General features: G+C 39.9%; 1 protein-coding gene across 3 annotated transcripts; it reads right to left on the bottom strand.

The window, feature by feature from the left end:
* Positions 1-886: 886 nt before the first annotated feature.
* On the bottom strand, positions 887-18,410 carry pparg (peroxisome proliferator-activated receptor gamma). 3 transcript variants are annotated; one of them, XM_085923132.1, is made up of 9 exons: positions 17,638-18,410; positions 7,580-7,867; positions 7,220-7,386; positions 6,300-6,438; positions 5,322-5,521; positions 3,984-4,101; positions 3,677-3,861; positions 3,147-3,390; positions 887-2,311 (listed from the first exon to the last, which is right to left on the bottom strand). In XM_085923132.1, the coding sequence occupies exons 1-9, from the start codon at positions 17,687-17,689 to the stop codon at positions 2,064-2,066; spliced, it is 1,641 nt and encodes a 546-aa protein (XP_085779258.1). In that variant the 5' UTR covers positions 17,690-18,410; the 3' UTR covers positions 887-2,063. The 3 variants fall into 3 exon arrangements, with proteins under 3 accessions (XP_085779258.1, XP_085779256.1, XP_085779257.1); XM_085923130.1 differs by having other exon boundaries at positions 7,580-7,870; positions 18,018-18,410; XM_085923131.1 differs by having other exon boundaries at positions 7,580-7,870; positions 17,638-18,409.
* Between the last annotated feature and the right edge of the window lie 1,152 nt (positions 18,411-19,562).

The following is a 19,562-nucleotide window of genomic DNA, read 5'->3' as shown; positions in this document are numbered from 1 at the left end:
TATCAGGAAGTGTTTCACATCAAAGGGTGAGTCATTTGTGCAATTGATATTACTTTTAATGAGTCTTATTGAATGTATTACTTATATATATATGACTTTTGAAAAGACTTTCGTAATTGCAGGATGCAACTAATCAACTGAACTTCCTCGCATACGTCTGCCACATGGAAATTTTCATTAATTTATTTTCACTTTCATGTTGTCTTTCTAACCTATCTTTTAGATTTTGATATGTTAAAAAGTGTGATACATGGAGTCAACTCAACTTTAAGTCAATTACATGTAACCCAGTAATTTGTTGAATCCTCATAACTATTACTTTTATTTTATCTTAGTTGTATATTCTTATTAAACATATTTTTACATTTGTAGGATGCCAAAACGTTACTTAAAAACATCAACTGTGCAGTTAATATACTTTTATTGACCCTGGAACGAAATATCATTTACTTTTTTCTTCACATGCTGTCAAAGTGTGTTGAAAGCATTTTAACGTAGTCATTTAAATGAAAGATGTAAACTTGTGTGTGTGTGTGTGTGTGGTCTTGTTGAAATGACCTCACAGCTAATGTGAACGTCCTCAGATTGACCCCGACGGCTGTCATGTGATCCACCCCAAACGCTTCCACCTCACCTCTATAGACGACGTGTTAAAAGCAGCGGAACAAAGCAAGTTACGTAAACATATAAATGTAGTTTTGAACTCGCCAAAAAAAAAAAAAAAAAAAAAAGGAGTGTCGCAATCACACCACCGGGGTGTGTATGCATTTGCTAAGAGGCGCTGATGTCACCATCGTAAAACACGCTTCCAAGATTTGAGCTTCTTAGCGAAGCTCTTTTTGGAAATGTTTTTTCGCTTCTTATGCAATGTTCCACAGGAGAAAAGTTAGAATATAATCTAGATTTATTTACAACAACCAATCAGATCCCTTTATCTGTGTTTGTATCTTAAAGAAAACATCCCAACAATCGATCGACAAGGCACGGCTGAAACTCTGCATTGAGTCAAAAATAGTTTGAACAAAAAAAAAACTGCATCCATATAAAGATAACCAATTGGAAATATAAACAATATGTTTTATATATGTACAGTGGAACCTCCAAAGTTGACACCCCAGAAGTCAAACAACAAAATTCAAGCTGTAATGGTGTGCAAATATATTAAGACTTCAACCCAAGAAGCTTTTTCACACTACACTTGGTTTTCTTGACACTTACTGTACGTATCAGCCAACCAGGAAGTCACAGTTCGACTTTTCCCTCTGCTTGCTCAAAATCACTCGGCCATCTCCTCCTGGTCAATGCATCTTCTGATGTCATCACAATGTAAAAAAACGTATAAGTCAAGTCACTAGTATCTCAAGGCACCTGTATATATTATATTGCTCCCCGTGTCCAAGCCCTAGAAAGAGCAGCACAATGTCAAATAAATTGAAGTATAAAATTGTAATGCAAATACTGTTAATGGTTTAGATTCAGTTTGATTTTGATGCTTTGGCATGCTTTCATACAATACAGTAGAGTGTGATCATATAGGCCATTATAAACATTTAAATAATATAAAGCATATTTTTAAATACAATAATTGATATTTTTTTCCCCCTTTTAAAATGGTGGTTCTGAAACAAGAGCAAGATTGAAGGTTCCACTGTATAGTATGCTTAATACTGTGCAGCCGAAGGCACATAGTTCTTCTTGATTGTCAGCTGACACTGACTACATCTGATTGTCTCTTCGCTCAGATGTAGCTGACAAGATGGCACCTTTTAAGTTATATTTGATAACATCGATGAACATCATGAACATTCTCGTGCTTTGTGTGTGAAAGCATGTAGATAGACCGCAGACAAACAAACACGTCGTGTGGAGTTCACAGTTACATTTGCCCTGGGTGAGTCCGTCCAGCCTGCCAATCGGAACTCTCTCGGGTCCAAATTCAAACCGCACGCTGCGGTTTTGCAAGGCCGAACCACGGGAGGGATGAGTGTACACAGTCTAGACTCTTGACCTTCCCGTTCCTCCTTGTCGCTTTCTCAATCGTCTCTTGTAGCAACCTCGCATTTCTAATACAAGTCCTTCATGATCTCCTGCAACAGCGGGTGCAGCAACATGTCCACCTCGGTTTTCTTGAGCAGCTGGATGAGATGCACGTGGTCGGTGACGATCTGTCGTAGGTCGGTCATCTTCTGGAGCAGTTTGGCAAACAGCTGGAGGGAGTCCGGGTGGCTGACTTTCAGCTGCAGCTCCAGGGAGTGCAACACAGTTTCCTGGAGCTGCTCGATGGGCTTGACGTTCAACAGGCCCGGACGGTCTGGGCCACAGCAAAAAAAAAAAAAAAGAGTACACAATGTTATGAATGGTTTATATGATGGTTTGATCAAGTGCAATATTTTTTTTCTGTAATTATTTTAATGGTGTATGTATAAATGAATAACTGTGACTCCATTTTTTTTTTATCTAAGATGTGTGTGAAGGGCAACTATGAATACTTTGGGCGCTGGGCCATAAAAGTCTATATAAAATAAATGATCAGATTATTCTAGGAATAATCAATTTATCTTTATGTCACACCTATTTAAGTTAATAAGCGACTTAAATGTCAGACTTGCCTTCTTATCGGGTTCAAGGACTGACCTTTACCATGACGCTAATCAGCACCATTACTCAAAATACTTTGGATTTGCCCTACAAATGTTAAGCCAAATAACTTTTGTGGTTTGTTGTATCTCATCTGTCTCAGTTGTGTTGTTTTTAACACTCCTAAAGAAAAACAAACAGTATGTTGCAGAGACTGGACATCTGACCACACTTTATCAACAAAACTAAATTTTGCAATTATCATAAATGTGACTAAAGATTTCCACTGTTTGATTAGAGGAATTCCTCATTCCCTTTCCAACTGTAAATATTTGAGACGGCAGACTTCATAAGGCCACAGACAATGCGTGAGAGCATTTGATCGGGCCCGCCATGCAATTCTCAGGGGAAAAGTTACAATCCCTTCATCCTCCCTCAATAACCCACAAATACTTGAAATATGTAATGTGAAACTTCAATCATTGTATCTTATTTAATTTTTATGAATTTAGCATGGCTCTCAAAGGACTTCAAAACTTCCTTGACGGAAACAGTTGGAGACCCCTCACCTCCGCTGAGGATAATGACAGCCAGAAAGAGTGCCATGTCGCTGTCGTCCAGCTCTAGCGTGTTGAACTTGACGGAAAACTCAAACTTGGGCTCCAGTAGATGGCAAAAAGGCTTCCGGAGGCTCTTGAGGAACTCCCGCGTCATGAAGATTTGGCCGTAAGAGATAAGGGTGCCGTCTTTGTTCATAAGGGGTGCCATCATGATGATGAGGACCTCTATCACACCGTACTTGAGCAACGTCACCTGGGAAGAACAAAACAGAACAGAATAGAATCCAAATAGAAATTGGGGAAATTCCAGTAGCAAGGTGGAAATGCACTGGAGTCGTGTATATGTAGTAACGACAAATAAAAAATAAAATTAAAAAATTAAAAAATTAAAAATTTAAAATTAAAAATTAAAAATTAAAAATTAAACATTAAACAATAAAACAATACAACAATAAAACAATACAACATTAAATAAACAAATAAATCTATTAGAAATAAAAAGAAACCGAATAAATACCAGAGGAAGCTTTGCATCTCACCTGATCGTTGAGATCCAGGTCGACGAATCCCGGGATGCTTTTGGCAAACTCCGTCACTTCTCTCACAGCTTCAGCTGAGCGCGACTGGCAACTGTGGAAGAAACGCAGCTCGACGGCGTTAGTCGTTCCGTGGTCCGTGACGCTCGTCATTCCCACGAAGCTGTACTCCGACCCCAGAAGAGCACCTGCGTATCAAAAAAAGTGTGGGTGTACCGTTCTTCTACTCTATTTATTTTGAAAATGTTTCTTTGTGTTACTTTTTTAGAGTAGGTGCCAACTTGAAAGTGGGGATGGGGTGGTGGCTTACCTCCATTTGTGGAGGAAGGAGGGGACATCTGCTGATGATGTTCCTGAATGGGCATCTGCCTGCAATTGATAAACTGCTCCCCCTCCATTAGAGACTTCATGTCATGGATGACAAAAGGCTGCAAGACATGAGAGAGTCAAGACAAATAAATGAATGACTGAAGGAATGCCAAGAAGATTCACAGATGACCCAATGACTTTAACACACTGTTCAGGAACATTGTACTCGTTAAAACATCACCACAACTGGCACTTGGTCAGTGTAAACACAAACAGGACTAAATAAACCCGAGCACCAAACTCCCGGTAGGCAGTTATTGCGCAAACAAAAGTCGTCTGTCTCACAATGCAGGGCAGACACATTTTTTTTCCTCCACTCCCTCTTTTGTTTTGTTGTTGTTGTGCGACTCACTGTCAATTTTGATTCCAACTAATTTTCAAAAACATTAAGTTAATCTGCTCAAGCAAAGTTGATTGTATTCGGCCTGTGACCTCAGGTGCTCTCCAAAAGAGTTTTAGAAAATAAGCACAGTGAGACGCCCTGCAACAAACAGATGATTCCGAACCATTTGGTGGCTATCACTGTCACCGACAGTCATAACAAGCTAACTGACGAGCCTTGAACTCCGCCGACTTGATAGAAACAAGCAACAGATAAAGCTTCTGTTACTCTTGCTTCTCTGCTACCAAGAAATATGTAGTCACTATGAAAGTGACTACACAGGAATTCACAATAATCATGGCTGCATGTGCATTCAACTATCTTCATTGTTGCAATTCTGAGGATCAGTCGCACTTAAGTCCCTAAAAGTTCAGTTGCCATAGCAACACCACATCACACACATGATTACCATAGCAGTCAGAAGTCATTGTTGCATTACAAATGTATTTTGTTTACATCCAACAAAAAACAAAAGTTATGACTGAACAATGTGTTCTGCCATCTGGATATAGATAAAAAAAAAAAAAAAAACTTGTGCAGATCCATGTTTCCTGTTATACAGCATGACCACTACAACATAAGAGCCAAGACATGTGGAAACCAGTGAGAATACTTGTCGATTAGAGCAACACTGTGTGCAGCGTGGCACTTTTGCACAACTTGCTGTGTACCAACTAAATGTTTTTTTTGTTGTTTATATATTTCCAGGGACATCCAGCCTTTCTGTGACACTTGCAGCTTCTCTATTACAACCTACTGAAGACACAAATCTTGATGTGACACTAAGCTTAGAGGCCACATCCCAAATGAAGCTTTGCAATGGCAACCGATAATTGGATTCATGCATTAAAACACCTGTTTTTGATTTTTGCCGTTCAGTTCAAATGGGCCGCTTACCGCATTGTCTCCGGTCTTGCCAGAGAGGATGGCCCTGGCCTTGGCCTTGGTGAGGGGGAAGTACTTGAGATAGGCCTCGTACAAATGTTTGGCCAAGGCCCTCAGATCGGCCGCCTCCGGGTGAATGTGGTCCATGTCGGACGAGAACTCCGCTAGTAGTTTCTCCTTCTCGGCTTGGGGCATCCGGCCAAAACGAATAGCTGTGAAATGATGTGAGCAAAAAAAAATAAAAATAAAAGACAACACAGGAACTTGTTAGAAGTCAGACAGATACAAGTCACAACAATTTGAATTGTAATTTGGATTAAAAGTGCAAGTAGTGATGAACAGGCCATTGCTGTCCCTCATGGTAAATGTTGAAATGAAATGAAAATGGTGGACTTTCGACTTATGGCAGCAAACATAAATGTTATGAAACTAATCTCAGTGTCAGTTTGTTTTCCAATTTCTATGTACACATTGCTTACTCACAGAGTCAATTATGATGATACGTTTGGCACATGCAAATTAAATTACATGTTAGAAAATCTGGCCTTAATGCATATTTAGTACAACAATGAAATGTCATTTATCATCCCGTTATTCAAGTAGTTGCGTGCGACTGGGAGGTGAAAGGCCACCAATTTTTTACGAACCAAACAACTGGGCACGGAGCCCGCAACGTTGACATAGCAAATCAGAGTCGGTCTATTCACCCTGCGTGTCAATTATTGATCGCATAAAAAAAACCAAAAAAAAACAAAACCTTGCATCTACGCAGAGGAAATGTGATATGGAGTGATGAGATATGAGAGACAGATGCATATCAAGTTATTATTAAATTAAATACAAATAATAAAAAGCCCAAATGTGGCAAACTGGAATTGTGACTGTAAATAAAGTTACATGCTAAATTTAAAAATTGAACATATTTGGAGTAAAAAATAATCCCTCACATTCCCAATCCCAGATAACAAAAAGGTAAGGCAACCTATTTACCGTTATGTGACATGCCGACGTTCAGGCACTTCTGAAAGCGACAGTACTGACATTTGTTGCGAGATTTCTTGTGAATGCGACAGTGGAGGTCGCAGTGATCGTACACCAGCTTCAACCTGATGGTGCGCCTGAAGAAACCCTGGAAAGACACAAAGAATTATTATGGTTGCGTTTTATGTTCTTGGTTCTGGCATCTAATTGAGAAGGTTAATGTGATTAAATGGGGGCTGCTGTTTTGGTTAGCAACTGTGCAGTTGAGTCTTAAATGTGCGAACAACAATATGGATGAAATGAGATTATAATAATTTCTACTCGTTTCCTTATGGGAAACTGATGTGTCTATTAGAGGGAGGTATTTACTATACTTATAACTTCTTTAGGAAATACGTCACCGGTTATGATACTTTCTGGTGGGACACATTGTATTCAAGTCACATTCTTCTTCTTCCTAGGCAGCAGCAGCTGCTCTCTTTCTTTTTTTTTTTTAAATCATGTGTTATTTAAAGGAGGAGGAAGTTAAGGGGGGGTGAAACCCCACCTTAATAAAGAATGTTTTCTCTTTTAAAACAATTAAAGTGTTTGCCTCCTTGGCTGACCTCTGGTGAGTCCCCCCTCCCTTGAGACTTAAGAACAATGACTCTTCCTTACACTATCCCTCGGAAAACAACAAACAATGTCATATTTTAACAAATGATATTAAACTTATACACGATACAAAAATGGTGCAGGGCTAGATGTACCGATAAAGTGAGAAGAGACTAATTTGGGAAGAACCTCATTTTTTTTTATTTTTATTTTAATATGATTTAAAAAAAAAAAAAAAACAATAAACAAATAATTATTTTAACAAATAAGTTAGGAATACAGTCAAACTTCCAGAGTCCAAATCTAAAATCTTGTTCTCGCTCTTTTCTTCCTACCTTGCATCCCTCACAGGCATGGACGCCATAGTGAAACCCAGAAGCTTTATCTCCACACACCCGACACTCGATGTTGAGAGCGGCTGTAGACGCGTCGTCCTGGAGCTTGGAGAGCGGCGGACTGTCAGTGTGTTGCGGGGGCGACTCTGGCTCCAGCTTGATGGAATCTGTCGGCAAGAGGTTTGGATGTCTCAAAAAAACTAAATCTACATTGAACATACGGGCCTGTACAACATTCTTCTTAACATTTTTCAAAATTGCGCAGTGCACATAAAAAAGCTGGAGTGGAACACAAATGGCCCCCAGGCTGTATTTTGGACTCCCCTGGGTTACACAAATCAGGAATCAGTTATAACTTACTGTGCAAGTCTCCATGAGTCCTGTAGCTGTGCATACAGGTGTAGTCCAGGTTGGTGAGGTGGTCCTCGCCCTGCGGCGGACTGGGGTCATAGGCCACGCCGACGGACGTCATGGAAGACAAGAGCGAAGGCGACAGGGAGGAGGACGAGGACGAGATGGAGGCGTAGTCCAACGTGGTCAGAGGTTTCATCTCCAGCGAGTGGGAGCTGTCATCCAGCTCGGGCAGATCTACGGCGTTTAGACTAAAGCCCACGGGCCAGGCAAGGAGCTGCTGGGTGTCCACCATGTCTGCTACAGAGAGAGAGAGAGAGAGAGAGAGAGAGAGAGAGAGAGAGAGAGAGAGAGAGAGAGAGAGAGAGAGAGAGGAGAGAGAAACGGGGATCGTTGACGTGTTTGCCGATACAACAATTCCGTGTTTACCGCATATGTCCTTGCTTCAAAGAAAAACAGCAAAAAAGAATGTAAAACATGGAAGAAAGAACGAATGTGGGGAGAGGGGGCGGCTGGTGAAGAGATAAGAAAATAAGGAGGAAGTGTCAACTGGGAGATGTGGATATGCTCACATGCATGTGGTGCTAACGATGCATGTTTTGTGTCACGGAAAAAAAAAGTGCATACATAAAATTGAAATAGTAGTATTGGACTTCAACCTTGCAGTTTGTCATCTCTCCTCCACAGGGAGCTAGTTTGGGACACAGTCGGAACAAGACGAACTCTACTCGTACCTTTGGTCCCAATCCTGTCTTAAAAATTGGCAACAATTCTTTTTAAACATTTTAAATGTCCATTGGTGGAGTAATGACGTCGTGTTTTTCTGGTTCGAGGAAAAAAAATCGAAAGCCCAGAGTGGCCTATGCAACAATGAGAGCGTGAAATACTGCGATGAAAGGTTAGGAATAATCAATAGGCACGTACTGCCTACAGTCTGAAAATAAACTTTTGATAAACATCGCTAAAAAATGCCTGAATGCGCCCCCCCCCCCCCCCCCCCCGAAAATAAACAAAAACAATGAATGAGCTGAATTATGCAAGAACTAAAATAAGACGACAGGTAGTGAAGCTATAAAAATGGATCGCACAGCTCTGGGCTGGAAAAAAAAACATCCTCTTCAATTACCTTATTGTTTCCTTTTTTACTGCTTTGGAATGTGGCAACAACTACTTAGAATTCACTTCACAGTGACATTGTTGCAGCTCTGTGTTTGTGTGCAACTTTCAGCTTCCACCACCTTGGAAGCGACTTCTGGGGGGGGAAAAAAAAAAAAGCTGACTATTTATAGCTGGAGAAAGCTGTCGATTTTTAGGCTGTCGGCCAAATCTGTACTGAAAATAGACACGCCCGAAGTTTGAAAACATGTTTGGGGGGATAGAAAGCTTCGAGATGAGGATGTCAAAGCATTGCAGCTTGAGAATCTCGTTAATCACATGGCAATAATAACAACCTTTTCTGTTCATGAGTCCGTGACCGCACGATGCAGCGAATGAATGAAACGTGCGTGCGTCTGTGAGCAAACACACTGTCAAAATGGTATAAAAGATGAAACATGAGTGTGGTTTTGTCGTTTGTGAGTGTGTCGCCCCAGGTCTTGGCTTGCCACATGTCAGAACTGGTGTACCTTGTATGAGGACTTTGTCTCAGTCATGACATCACATCACAAAAAGGCCAACGGTCAAGCCAACTGCCACAATTTCAGTGATATCTTGACTTACAAGCTTCATTTCTTTCCAATTACTAAATCATTTTAGGTTATAAACTATTTGGGTTTTTAAAAATAAATCTTTTAAGCCAGAGCGCAAAATGGCAGCTGCAAAAATGACAACACCAGGTGATTTATTTTTTTGTCAGGATTTCACAAAAAGAAATCAAACCAATTGTCTTTAGCAACTCAAACAGTCCAAATCAGGTTTGCTCTATCTTGCTGGAGTTCTGCTCTCTTATTCTGCCAAAGACTTGATCAACTCTAAATTCTACTTCATTTTGAACAATACAAACCACGGCGAACCAGAATTACGATAAGAGACTGAACATCTTAGATTTTTGTCATTGATAAATTCATGCTGGGTGTGAATGTAGGTGTGGATAGTTGCTTGTGTCTATGTGTCAGCCATGCATTAAGAAAGGGGTGTAAACGCCACCCACGCATACATTCAACCATGAAGAGGGAACAATATAAACACACGAGAGAAGTCGATACCAAAGCCAGATGTGTATTGAGCAAGAGAGACAATAATGAAGAACCGGTCTTGCAGCATTCAACGCTGGCCTTATCGCCTCACCTTTAATAATAAAAAAACAATACGTAGCTCTATTAAGAGGCGAGCCGTGAAACTGACAAAGAAATGTATATCCACCACACCCCATGACATGTTGAATCACAAAATATCTCCAAAATATTCATCATTAAACATTGTTAGAAATTTTAGCCCTTTGACCAAAAATGTTCACTTTTTAGCTTATATAGTAAAAGTGAAAAAGTTGTTACTCCCTCCCTTATTTGTTTTGTTTCCCCACGGTTAAATGTTTTAGATCGTAAAGATATTAAAATATCTTACAAACACAAAAAAATTAAACATTACATGAGAAAAATGTGCCCACCCCATGAAAAACAAAAACAAATCAGGAATAATGCAAAAAAAAAAAAAAATCATGACACTGCTTTCCAATAAATATGGCGTGCATATGAAGGGAAAGTGTAGCAAGATAAGCCACTTCCTAAAAAAAAAAAAAAAAAGTTATTTCACGCTGCATGTGGTTTGTAGTGACTAAGGCTTGTCTGCGTCAATCGTTACCTTTAAAACAACTCAGCGTTCTCATTTTTGCACGGTCAGTCCGACATGACACAAGTGTCCAATGTTAAAATAGGGAGGAAAAAAAAAAAAGTTGAACTCGACAGCCGCTTCATTAGGTACACCTTCACGCGCTACATCCAAACCAACCTGGTTGGCCTTTGCCACAACAGACAGAATCTTAGTTATCAGTGTCTATGTTATATTATTGTATAATGATGACAAAGCAATTTTAAGAGAGCCATTAGTGGCTGTTGTTAACTTCAGGCATATTAACCTGACGGGGTTTTCCCCCATCCACTCATGATCAAACATCAGTGCGACAGAAAAAAAAAAAGGTCTGGCCTATCGAGCACCCACTTGCTCTGTTGGTAATGAATTCACTGTGACGGGGTTCAAAAGCTTGTCAGGACGTGTGGTTTGGAAACCATCAACAAAATCGCCTCAGAGTGAAACTGCGCCCAGACTGTCTGATCTCTTTATGATTCCGATTGGTGTCGTGTTCCGAAAAGATCGGAAAGCGGAGGGCGACACGGTCCATTGGAGGTCGGGACGAGAGGGAGGACATACTGCTTTGAAAATACGCAAAAAAAGGAGTGTAACATTGTAATCACACAAAAGTGAATGATGGTCTGAACTTTAAGAACTGTCATTTTGTATTTCTTAATTGCAGTGACATACAGGAATGATACGGGATGGCAGTTGTTCAACGTTATCAACAGAGCAGAAAAGTAAGAATGAAGACAAGGCTTGTAAAATAAAAGTTTTGAAACATGACTCCGCCAGAAGATTTTTGTTCTTCATTATCAATACATCAAATCATTTGCTGGGCTGATTTTGAGTGAGGGGTACACCCAGGATCGGTCAGCTGTTGATCACAGACAACCCCTCACTTGTTAACCACGTGCTACTGTGCTCAGTCATTCACTTGCACTCTTAAGTTTTGTTTTTTTCGCAGGTCAGTCTGCTCTGCTTCATGTTTAATCATCAACATTCTAATTAATTATAAAAGGATTAAATGATAAACTGTATAAAAACAGTAGCTCAAGCACTACAATGACATAAATCACATGCACACACACACGCACACGCACACACACACACACACACACACACACACACACACAAGCACACACAAGCACACACACGATGTTCCACTCACCCTGTTTGTCCTTATCAATTCAGTGTTAACCATGAGCTCACTCGCCAACAACTGACAGTGAAGAGGAGGTTTGCATGCCTGTGCATGTGTGAGTGTGTGTGTGTGTGTGTGTGTGTGTGTGTGTGTGTGTGTGTGTGTGTGCGCGTGTGTATGTCCGTGTACGCAGTCATGCTTTTCCTCAGGAAGTGATGACCGATAGAAAGGGAACTACATACACACACACACACACACACACACACACACACACACACACACACACACACACACACACACACACACACACACACACACACACACACACACACACACACACACACTCCCCCACATTTTCTCTCCCTGACAGTCTGGGCTCAGCAGAAGTTCAGACAGCTCAGCATCATGTGCTCAGGTTATGACTCTATGATTACTAATCTATAATATAAGCAGTGTGTGTGTGTGTTTGCTGCAGGGCCTTACACAATGTCATTGAATGAACAAACGTGAAAAAAAAAAAATGAGGATTTATATCGTGAAAATGTCAAAAGTGCAAGTGTGGGCGAGAAGTGTCAGACATTAGATGCAGCTGACTTCCTGTCGCTTTGGTCTGACAGGCGACCTGACGCTGCTTCTCTGGTTGCACTTCTCTCTCGCCAATCTGGCAGTCACTCGGTGTTCGTGTGACAGCGGCGACCTCTCACTATGCAACATCACGACACCGGAGAATGATATGTGTCATTTTGAAATAATGTCTTCCTTTTTGAATAAATGTTTGATTTTTGGCAGCTGATTCATGGATTAATCGACAAAATAAATGACAGAATAGTTTTTTTCTTCTTTACGGCTCTCAATTTGTTTGAGTGCAATGTCTTCAATTGACTTCCATTTTTACAGCTATTTATTTATGATAGACAGCTCTTAAGTTTTCATGTTACTTTGCCCTCTATCAAATACAAATCATCCAAATCTGAAATTGAGCTTGGACATTCCGCTATTTTTAAACAATGACACTTGGGCAGTAAAAATCTCCCAATACATTTTCTCATTTGAAAATTTGTGATGCATTACAAATAATGTCAGCGTATCCAATCCAGATGACCTGATATGCACCCAAAATGGTTTTAGTGTACATCAAAAGGAAAATATTTACTTTGAGATCTATTTGCTTTGTAAAGATTGAAAAACTCTTGTCATCTATTTGATTAAGCAAGTGACGAACGTATGACATAAGTGACCCTGTCCCAAATGAATTCATTTTAATAGTAACTTTATATAAATATAAACTTAATATAAAAGTAACTTTCACATTCAGCGGAGGAGTGAGAGAAAATAATTTAAGTTATCATAAAAAAACGAACTTTTTGAGGAAATAAAACTCGACAAGGCAGACGGTCTGTCATTGGTTTGCCGCTGTCAATCATTCACTTACTTTTTTATTTTGACACAGAGGGGGCAAAGATGAACGCGTATATATAACAACTCCAAACATCAACAACAAGGAGACTGTAAGAGCACCTGGACTGATGTTATATCGCTTCAATTTATTGTCTCGTGAACAAAAACAAATTTCCATTGTCATAGAGTGGATTGAGCTTTCCAGGTCCAAACACACACACACACACACAATCGTAAGGTGTGTCCTCAGGACCGCGGGGTTACCGAAGTTCACCGTCTTAATGCAAACAAAGACACACGAGGACGCAGAAGGTGCATGCATGGGCATGTAATGTGAAAGTGTGGCCAATACTGAACATCTTGTTTTGTATTTGTGTTCTAGTTTTCATAAGCATATTTGAGTTGAGATTATCACAAGTGTATTGGGGGGGGAGGGGGTCGGGGAACAGTCTTAATGAATTTGGCAAGACTACCTGGACACTGCCTCAGAATTGACATATTGTGTATGGGGAAACGGTAATTTTCACAATAATTCGAGGACGTGAACTTTCCTCCAATTCCTTTAAATAGTTATGAGTTAATGGTTGATGAGTCCCTTGAGTCACAAACACTTCCTTCGTGGATAACGAGAAGGAGTGGCGCACGTCGTCAAGGTCACACACAGACACACACACAATGTCGCAAAGAGGAATGGCCTTGAAGACTGTATATAAGCGCATGTGTGGTATTGTATACAAAACGAATAGTTGAGCTGAGGTCGCAAGAATTCAATTCAGGTCGATTTTGAGCTGAGTCTAATCCAAATGCTGCAATGTCTCGTGATGGGAAGGAGCGAGATGAGATAATGTGGTAAGAATGGCCCGAGGTAGAATACGGGAAGGCCCGTGCCTCGGTTCCTCGAAATGCTGAGGAAAAGAAGCGAGGGGGTTGCGTCCTTAAGACAATAACATGGCAAAAGATGACGTTAAGTAAGCAATGGGAGTTAGAAAACACAAAAGTTCAAGGTGGCTGTTAGTCCGAATCAGTTCACCAAATGGACTTAGTCCTGAATTGACTGGAACCTTCCCCAAGATAAATTGACATTATGCAGTTAATTTGAGTTACAAGCTTGGTGAAAGGCATAAATGAATCCATTTTGTTACGAGGTCATTCTAGGCCATTCAAGGGAAATCCACCAAAATGGCATTACGCCACAACTTTAACTGCTCTAAGGTCTAGTCACCAAATTGTCAGGTGTGCTGGATTATGCTCTTCAAGAATCTCAAGAACAAATTCTCAGACACAATAAATTAGACCCTCCGCAGCACAAAAATAAAGACGCCAGTTTTTACGTCATCTACGAAAATATAGCTCCCCGTCTTAATTACAGATATCACTGTCAAGAATATGAACTCGTTTTGAGAAAAATGATGCCAGATTTGAGGCCATGACAAAATACATCAGAATAATACATCTCACATTTACCTAACAAATTTGCCATTGAGTGGCTAACTGTCTAGCCAAAAGACTAGTGGGATAGGCTCCAGCTCAAGCATGACCCGAGCAGGGCAAGTATTAACTGAGAGATGTCATGCATCTATGGCAATGCAGGCTTCAGTAATACTGTGGGCACACAAAATCTTCATCAGTCCCAGAAGACACAGGGTTTGACCCAATCAATGCGTGATTTTGAATTACTGTATTCCCATAGCAATAGAAAAGTGGAACAAAGGCTACTGTACTCTGCTTTTGTTGAAACTATGTTAAAGTCCACTGGCAGAGAAATTCTTCACTTTATAAACATATGTTCATGTTGTTATGACACGAATTGGTGACTGAGATCGTTTACGCATTTCTTGCTGTATCATTTTTTTTTTTTTTTTTAGATCCCAACTAACGACTTAGAACAGGCATATAAAAGGGCTGTTGACTTTTTATGTCCACTATAAGTCAGCACTGTCATTAAATGAAGACACTTTCCTTTCTTTGCTGGCTCTTTTCTTTGGAACTCAGTAGAGAACTTCACTTGGAAGGGGCTGGTGGGCGTGCAATCACCTAGAGGAGGAACTCCAAATCCACTGGGCACCAGTAAAGATGTTGCCGTGTCTTTTCCCCGTAATGTGGCCCCTTCAGAACCAAACTTTTTTGTTTGCCTGGCTTAATATATGGCTGGGAAATGGTCAAACAGAGAAGCTATTATTATGGTACTAGAAATTTAATTCCACTTTTCCAAGAAAATAAGCTTTACAGGGTAAAATGTTGTAAAAAGACTGGAATTGGTTACATGACTAGCTTTTGCTGTTAATAATTACATCTAATTTAAAAAAAACAAATAAATAAAACTCCGACCTTAAACCTTCACTAAATCAACAAGATCTTAATGCTCACTGATAAAGCTAATTCAGAGGTTGGCTTTCCGCGAAAACTGTCAAAATTAAATCACGGCCCACAACTTGTCAGATGGCTTACGTGTTTGTTTGCATTCTATTAATCTTGCTTATCTGCGCTGTGGAAGAGATAGAAATGAAAATATGTCTAGTGAAGCACGCCATGTGAGGTGGCGACATCAACATACGATGGGATGCTATCTGAGGCACTCCCTTCATTTATGACGGCGGAGCAAAGTCTCAGTCAGTCACTCACGCCACACTCACGCTACACACACACACACACACACACACACACACACACACACACACACACACACACACAAACACACAGACACACACACAAGGCAAATTTTTTTCAACCCACGCTAATTACACAGGATTGGGACTGGTTTGGCCCAAATTCACGTATATAACTGACGTGTGTTGAAATGCATTGAAAAAATATGATAACAATTAAACCCAAAAGAAATTCCCAAAAAGGCTGATAAAAAATCCAATTCACTGAAAATGTTCAATGAAAAATTTTTTTTTTCAAAATTCAAACTGTTGTATTAAAAATCTAATACAATCGTCACTCTTTGTAGTAATTGAGCTAATAAAGAGTTTCAACAAATCATTCGGAGTCCTTTAACCTCGTCTAAAAAAAGATTATTCTTCAGTATGTATAATCAGTTCCCCTAATTTAAAATAGACCTGTTACATCAGTCAGTGCTGAAATTTTCAGTTCAGTTTTTTTTCCCTTAATTATTCTGACCAACATGCAGTCAAATTTTCCCTGAGTGTGAGCAATTGACTTCTTCTTTGTTTACATTATTACAGGATACTTTGATTACAGTGATAATAAATCTTCTGGCAAAAAAAAAAAAGAACCATACGAGTAAGAATGATTGTTTGATGTTTCTGCTGATGTCATCTTCAATGAAAACGGTCGCGTCATTTGGACCAATTGTCTATTTTTGGCAGTGCAAGTTTGAACGGCTCCTTTTCTACTTTTTACAAAACACGACTGCACCTGCCGGTCATTGCGACACATTCTTGCAAAATTAACAATTGTGCAACAGCGCCACAACAGACTGGTTTAAGTGCTGCTTTACCAGGCAAAACCTAAGAAAAATTAAACTTCTAAAAAATCTAAATTCTATACTTTATACAGGCAGGCTCTTTAGTAATTTTAACATATTCATCGGTCAGAGAAATGTCAATTTTCCCCAGGCGCCAGCTTCCTTCCACTCTAAAACTATTCCTGTAAGGGTCTCACGGTTGGCTTGCAACCAATCTAAGATAAATCCCATCTCTCGCTAAAAATCAGCTAAACTCCAACAAATCCGTCACCGCAGTGAGGACAAGTGATGTAGAAGATGGATGGACAGATTGGAATTACATTAATCAAATGAATTTTTGATTTTTCCCTTCTGGGATTTCCTTATTTCCCCTTATACCACACAATCTAAGAGGCTTTTTTCCTTCAGCAAGTTTTCTTCGCCACGATTAACTCCCGAGTTCCTTTAGTTGAATTATGCAAACACAACACTTTAAAAAAAGAAACACTTGAAGTATTTGACCATTTTACAAAATGCAATCTGTAACTACATGTTTCAACTGGTCCATCTGTAGATATGGTAGATATGGAAGAGATCCTCAGCAAAATATTTGTAGCTTGAACGCACATACCTCAGCTCAAATGTTTCCAAAATGTGGATAAATCACTGCTTTTGAAATATAGAAATATGCCCCATGTCTTTGGCAGTGACTTTGTCACCAGGGTCCTTGTCATATAAACCTTGAGTGAATTAAGAACGTCCACTCTGATTTCAGAATTTCGCAATTTGATCCATCTCAAATGTCCCTTTTTTTTCTATTCAAATGTATTTTCTTAATTATTTAGAGCAATTGTGATTAATTATGACGTTCCTCCTCACTTTCTGAACATCAAGATCTGACATTTAACTTTTCATTTTCAAATCACAAATGTGCTTTAGAAGGTTCTTTGTTGGATTGTTTATTTCTTTGTTTGATTTGTTTTTGCTATAATACCATGCAAAAATTGGGGTCCCAGGATGGTGACAGGTTGAGAGCCTCAATATTTGATAGTAGCACTGTCACTGAATAGTTGTTGTGAAATATTTTCAAAAGCAGCACATTTCTGTCATGAAGGCAAAAGGGGAAAAAAAAAAAAAACAACATCACTCTAAAGTGACTCAGCAGATTTCATGCATATCCACATTGCGATGAGTCATGATGACTAACCAAACTATTTCAACAAAACTGTTGGAAAAAAAAAAAAAAGAAGATTGCGCAACATCTCCACTATATGACAGATAATTGAATCGCGTAAACGTGGAAGAAAAACACAAATAAAGCAAACTTACCTAAATAACTACGATCACCTTGATGGTTAAAGTCTCTGCCTGGTGTTTGCATGTCAAAGTCACGTTCAAAGTATGGACCAGAAGCACCTGACTGGCTGCCACTGGCGCGTCCTTTAACCGCACCCCCCAGACACCCATCACCGCCACCCACCACCCCCGTATCCCGGTGGACGCCTCGCCCAACCAAGTGAGTTGCGCACGGGTAAATCCACCCTGAAAGTACCGCTCGGTTCCGTCCAAAAAAAAAAAAACTTTCCCCTAATACAATCAGAAATCAGAACCTATTACGCCGATGTGCAAAAATAACTGAGCCGGTTTTATTTATGCATGCATTAAAATCTGCTTCCTCTTTGCTTCCCTGTGGAGCTCCAGTTCCTCACCACGGTGGCTTCTCATAGCTGTTGCCGCCTCCACTGATCCGACTGCCGGCCTCTTGTCAGCCTCTGCCCCTCCTCCTCGCATCCATCTCGGAGACGCCGTTGGAGCGCCAATTGCACATAATTACACAACAGGCAGTCGTTGTGTCCCCGCCGATATAAATTGAATTAAACGAGTTTGGCTCGTTTGCTCCTGGTTGCCTTTTGAAATTGGTGAAAACTCACTCAAACGTCAATTTACAAACTGAACCGGTTCTGGGAACTTTTACCAATGAAAGTTTCGTGAAGATACTTTTTAAGGTATTTGAGAATTTAGAGATAAAGTTTTCAGTCTAATTGTAGGACTCGTGACTATTTACTTCAACAATGGGATTGGAATAATCCCCAATAGTATTCAACAAAAACATTAGATTAATTCTTAGTACTAGTCCACAGTTAGACTCTTCATAAAGTTCGACTGATTGGAATTCATTACGCGTGGTCCCTCGAGAATATTTTGTTGTCGAATCTGGAATTCCTATGAATAAATCCCAGAAGTTTTTCTTTCCTGTAGGCGTAACACTTTGGTATTTTAGTGTTTCATCATTTCCCGTTTGTACAAGACCTGCCTACGCGTCTTTCAAGTTAGGCAGCATACGGTTACCAAGACAAGGCCCAAAATTGAGCATCCCTTCCCATCAAAGTCAGCAAAGGCTTGATTCTCGAATGCCCCTAACATATGATCCTAAGAAATAATCCTATGGTGTGGGGTGTGTTAGGAATGATTTCCTCTCGCTTAAATGCTCGTAAACAGTCAAGACCGAGTATCGTAAATGGTAAACCTGTTCAATACTACTAATCACAAACCCTCAACCACAAACTGCAAGAAAAGGTAAACCTGTTCAATACTTACGATCCTCAACAATTTATTCGACTCGACCCGACCTGACCTGACCTGACCTGACCTGACCTGACCTGACCTGACCTGACCCGACCCGACCCGACCGACTCCACTCCACTCTATTCGACAATGTATATAATTTTTAGTTCAATTCCATTTTTTTTGGGTCCAAAATGTATGAATTTTGTACCATTTTGTACTACCATGTATGCTAGCTCCATTAATCACAATTGCTTTTAGTCATGTAGCCTCAATAAAACTTTTCCACATGCGCAGATCGCCATCTAGTGCACAACTGAGCAGATACCATCAAGTGTGATTTCATCTGAGAGACGATGGAGTCACATCTTTATTAACATGAATCATCTGTACATAAATAACAGGGTCATCAGTCACCAGGTCATGCAAAGCACTATTTTGCGGTTACAAATATAAACAGTCACTACAAAAAACAAAATTTGTTACTAGATTGCCATAAATATATAGCCTCCCAAAAATAAATCAACCAATCCATTTATTACAAAATAAATCAACTCCTGAGATGGCACATACAGATGGGTGACATGTGGAAGTTAAAAACAACCTGGCATCATCTCAGTAAACTGATAGGCAGCCATGATGGTAGTGTTAACAAATCCTAAAATTACATACGGCAAGGCTTGGATGTC

The sequence above is a fragment of the Syngnathus leptorhynchus genome, chromosome 11 (genome assembly GCF_054491065.1).
Source record: "Syngnathus leptorhynchus isolate UIUO chromosome 11, UIUO_Slep, whole genome shotgun sequence".
Taxonomy (NCBI): domain Eukaryota; kingdom Metazoa; phylum Chordata; class Actinopteri; order Syngnathiformes; family Syngnathidae; genus Syngnathus; species Syngnathus leptorhynchus.
The sequence above is the reverse complement of the archived record's forward strand: the minus strand, read 5'-3'. Positions and strand labels throughout refer to the sequence as shown.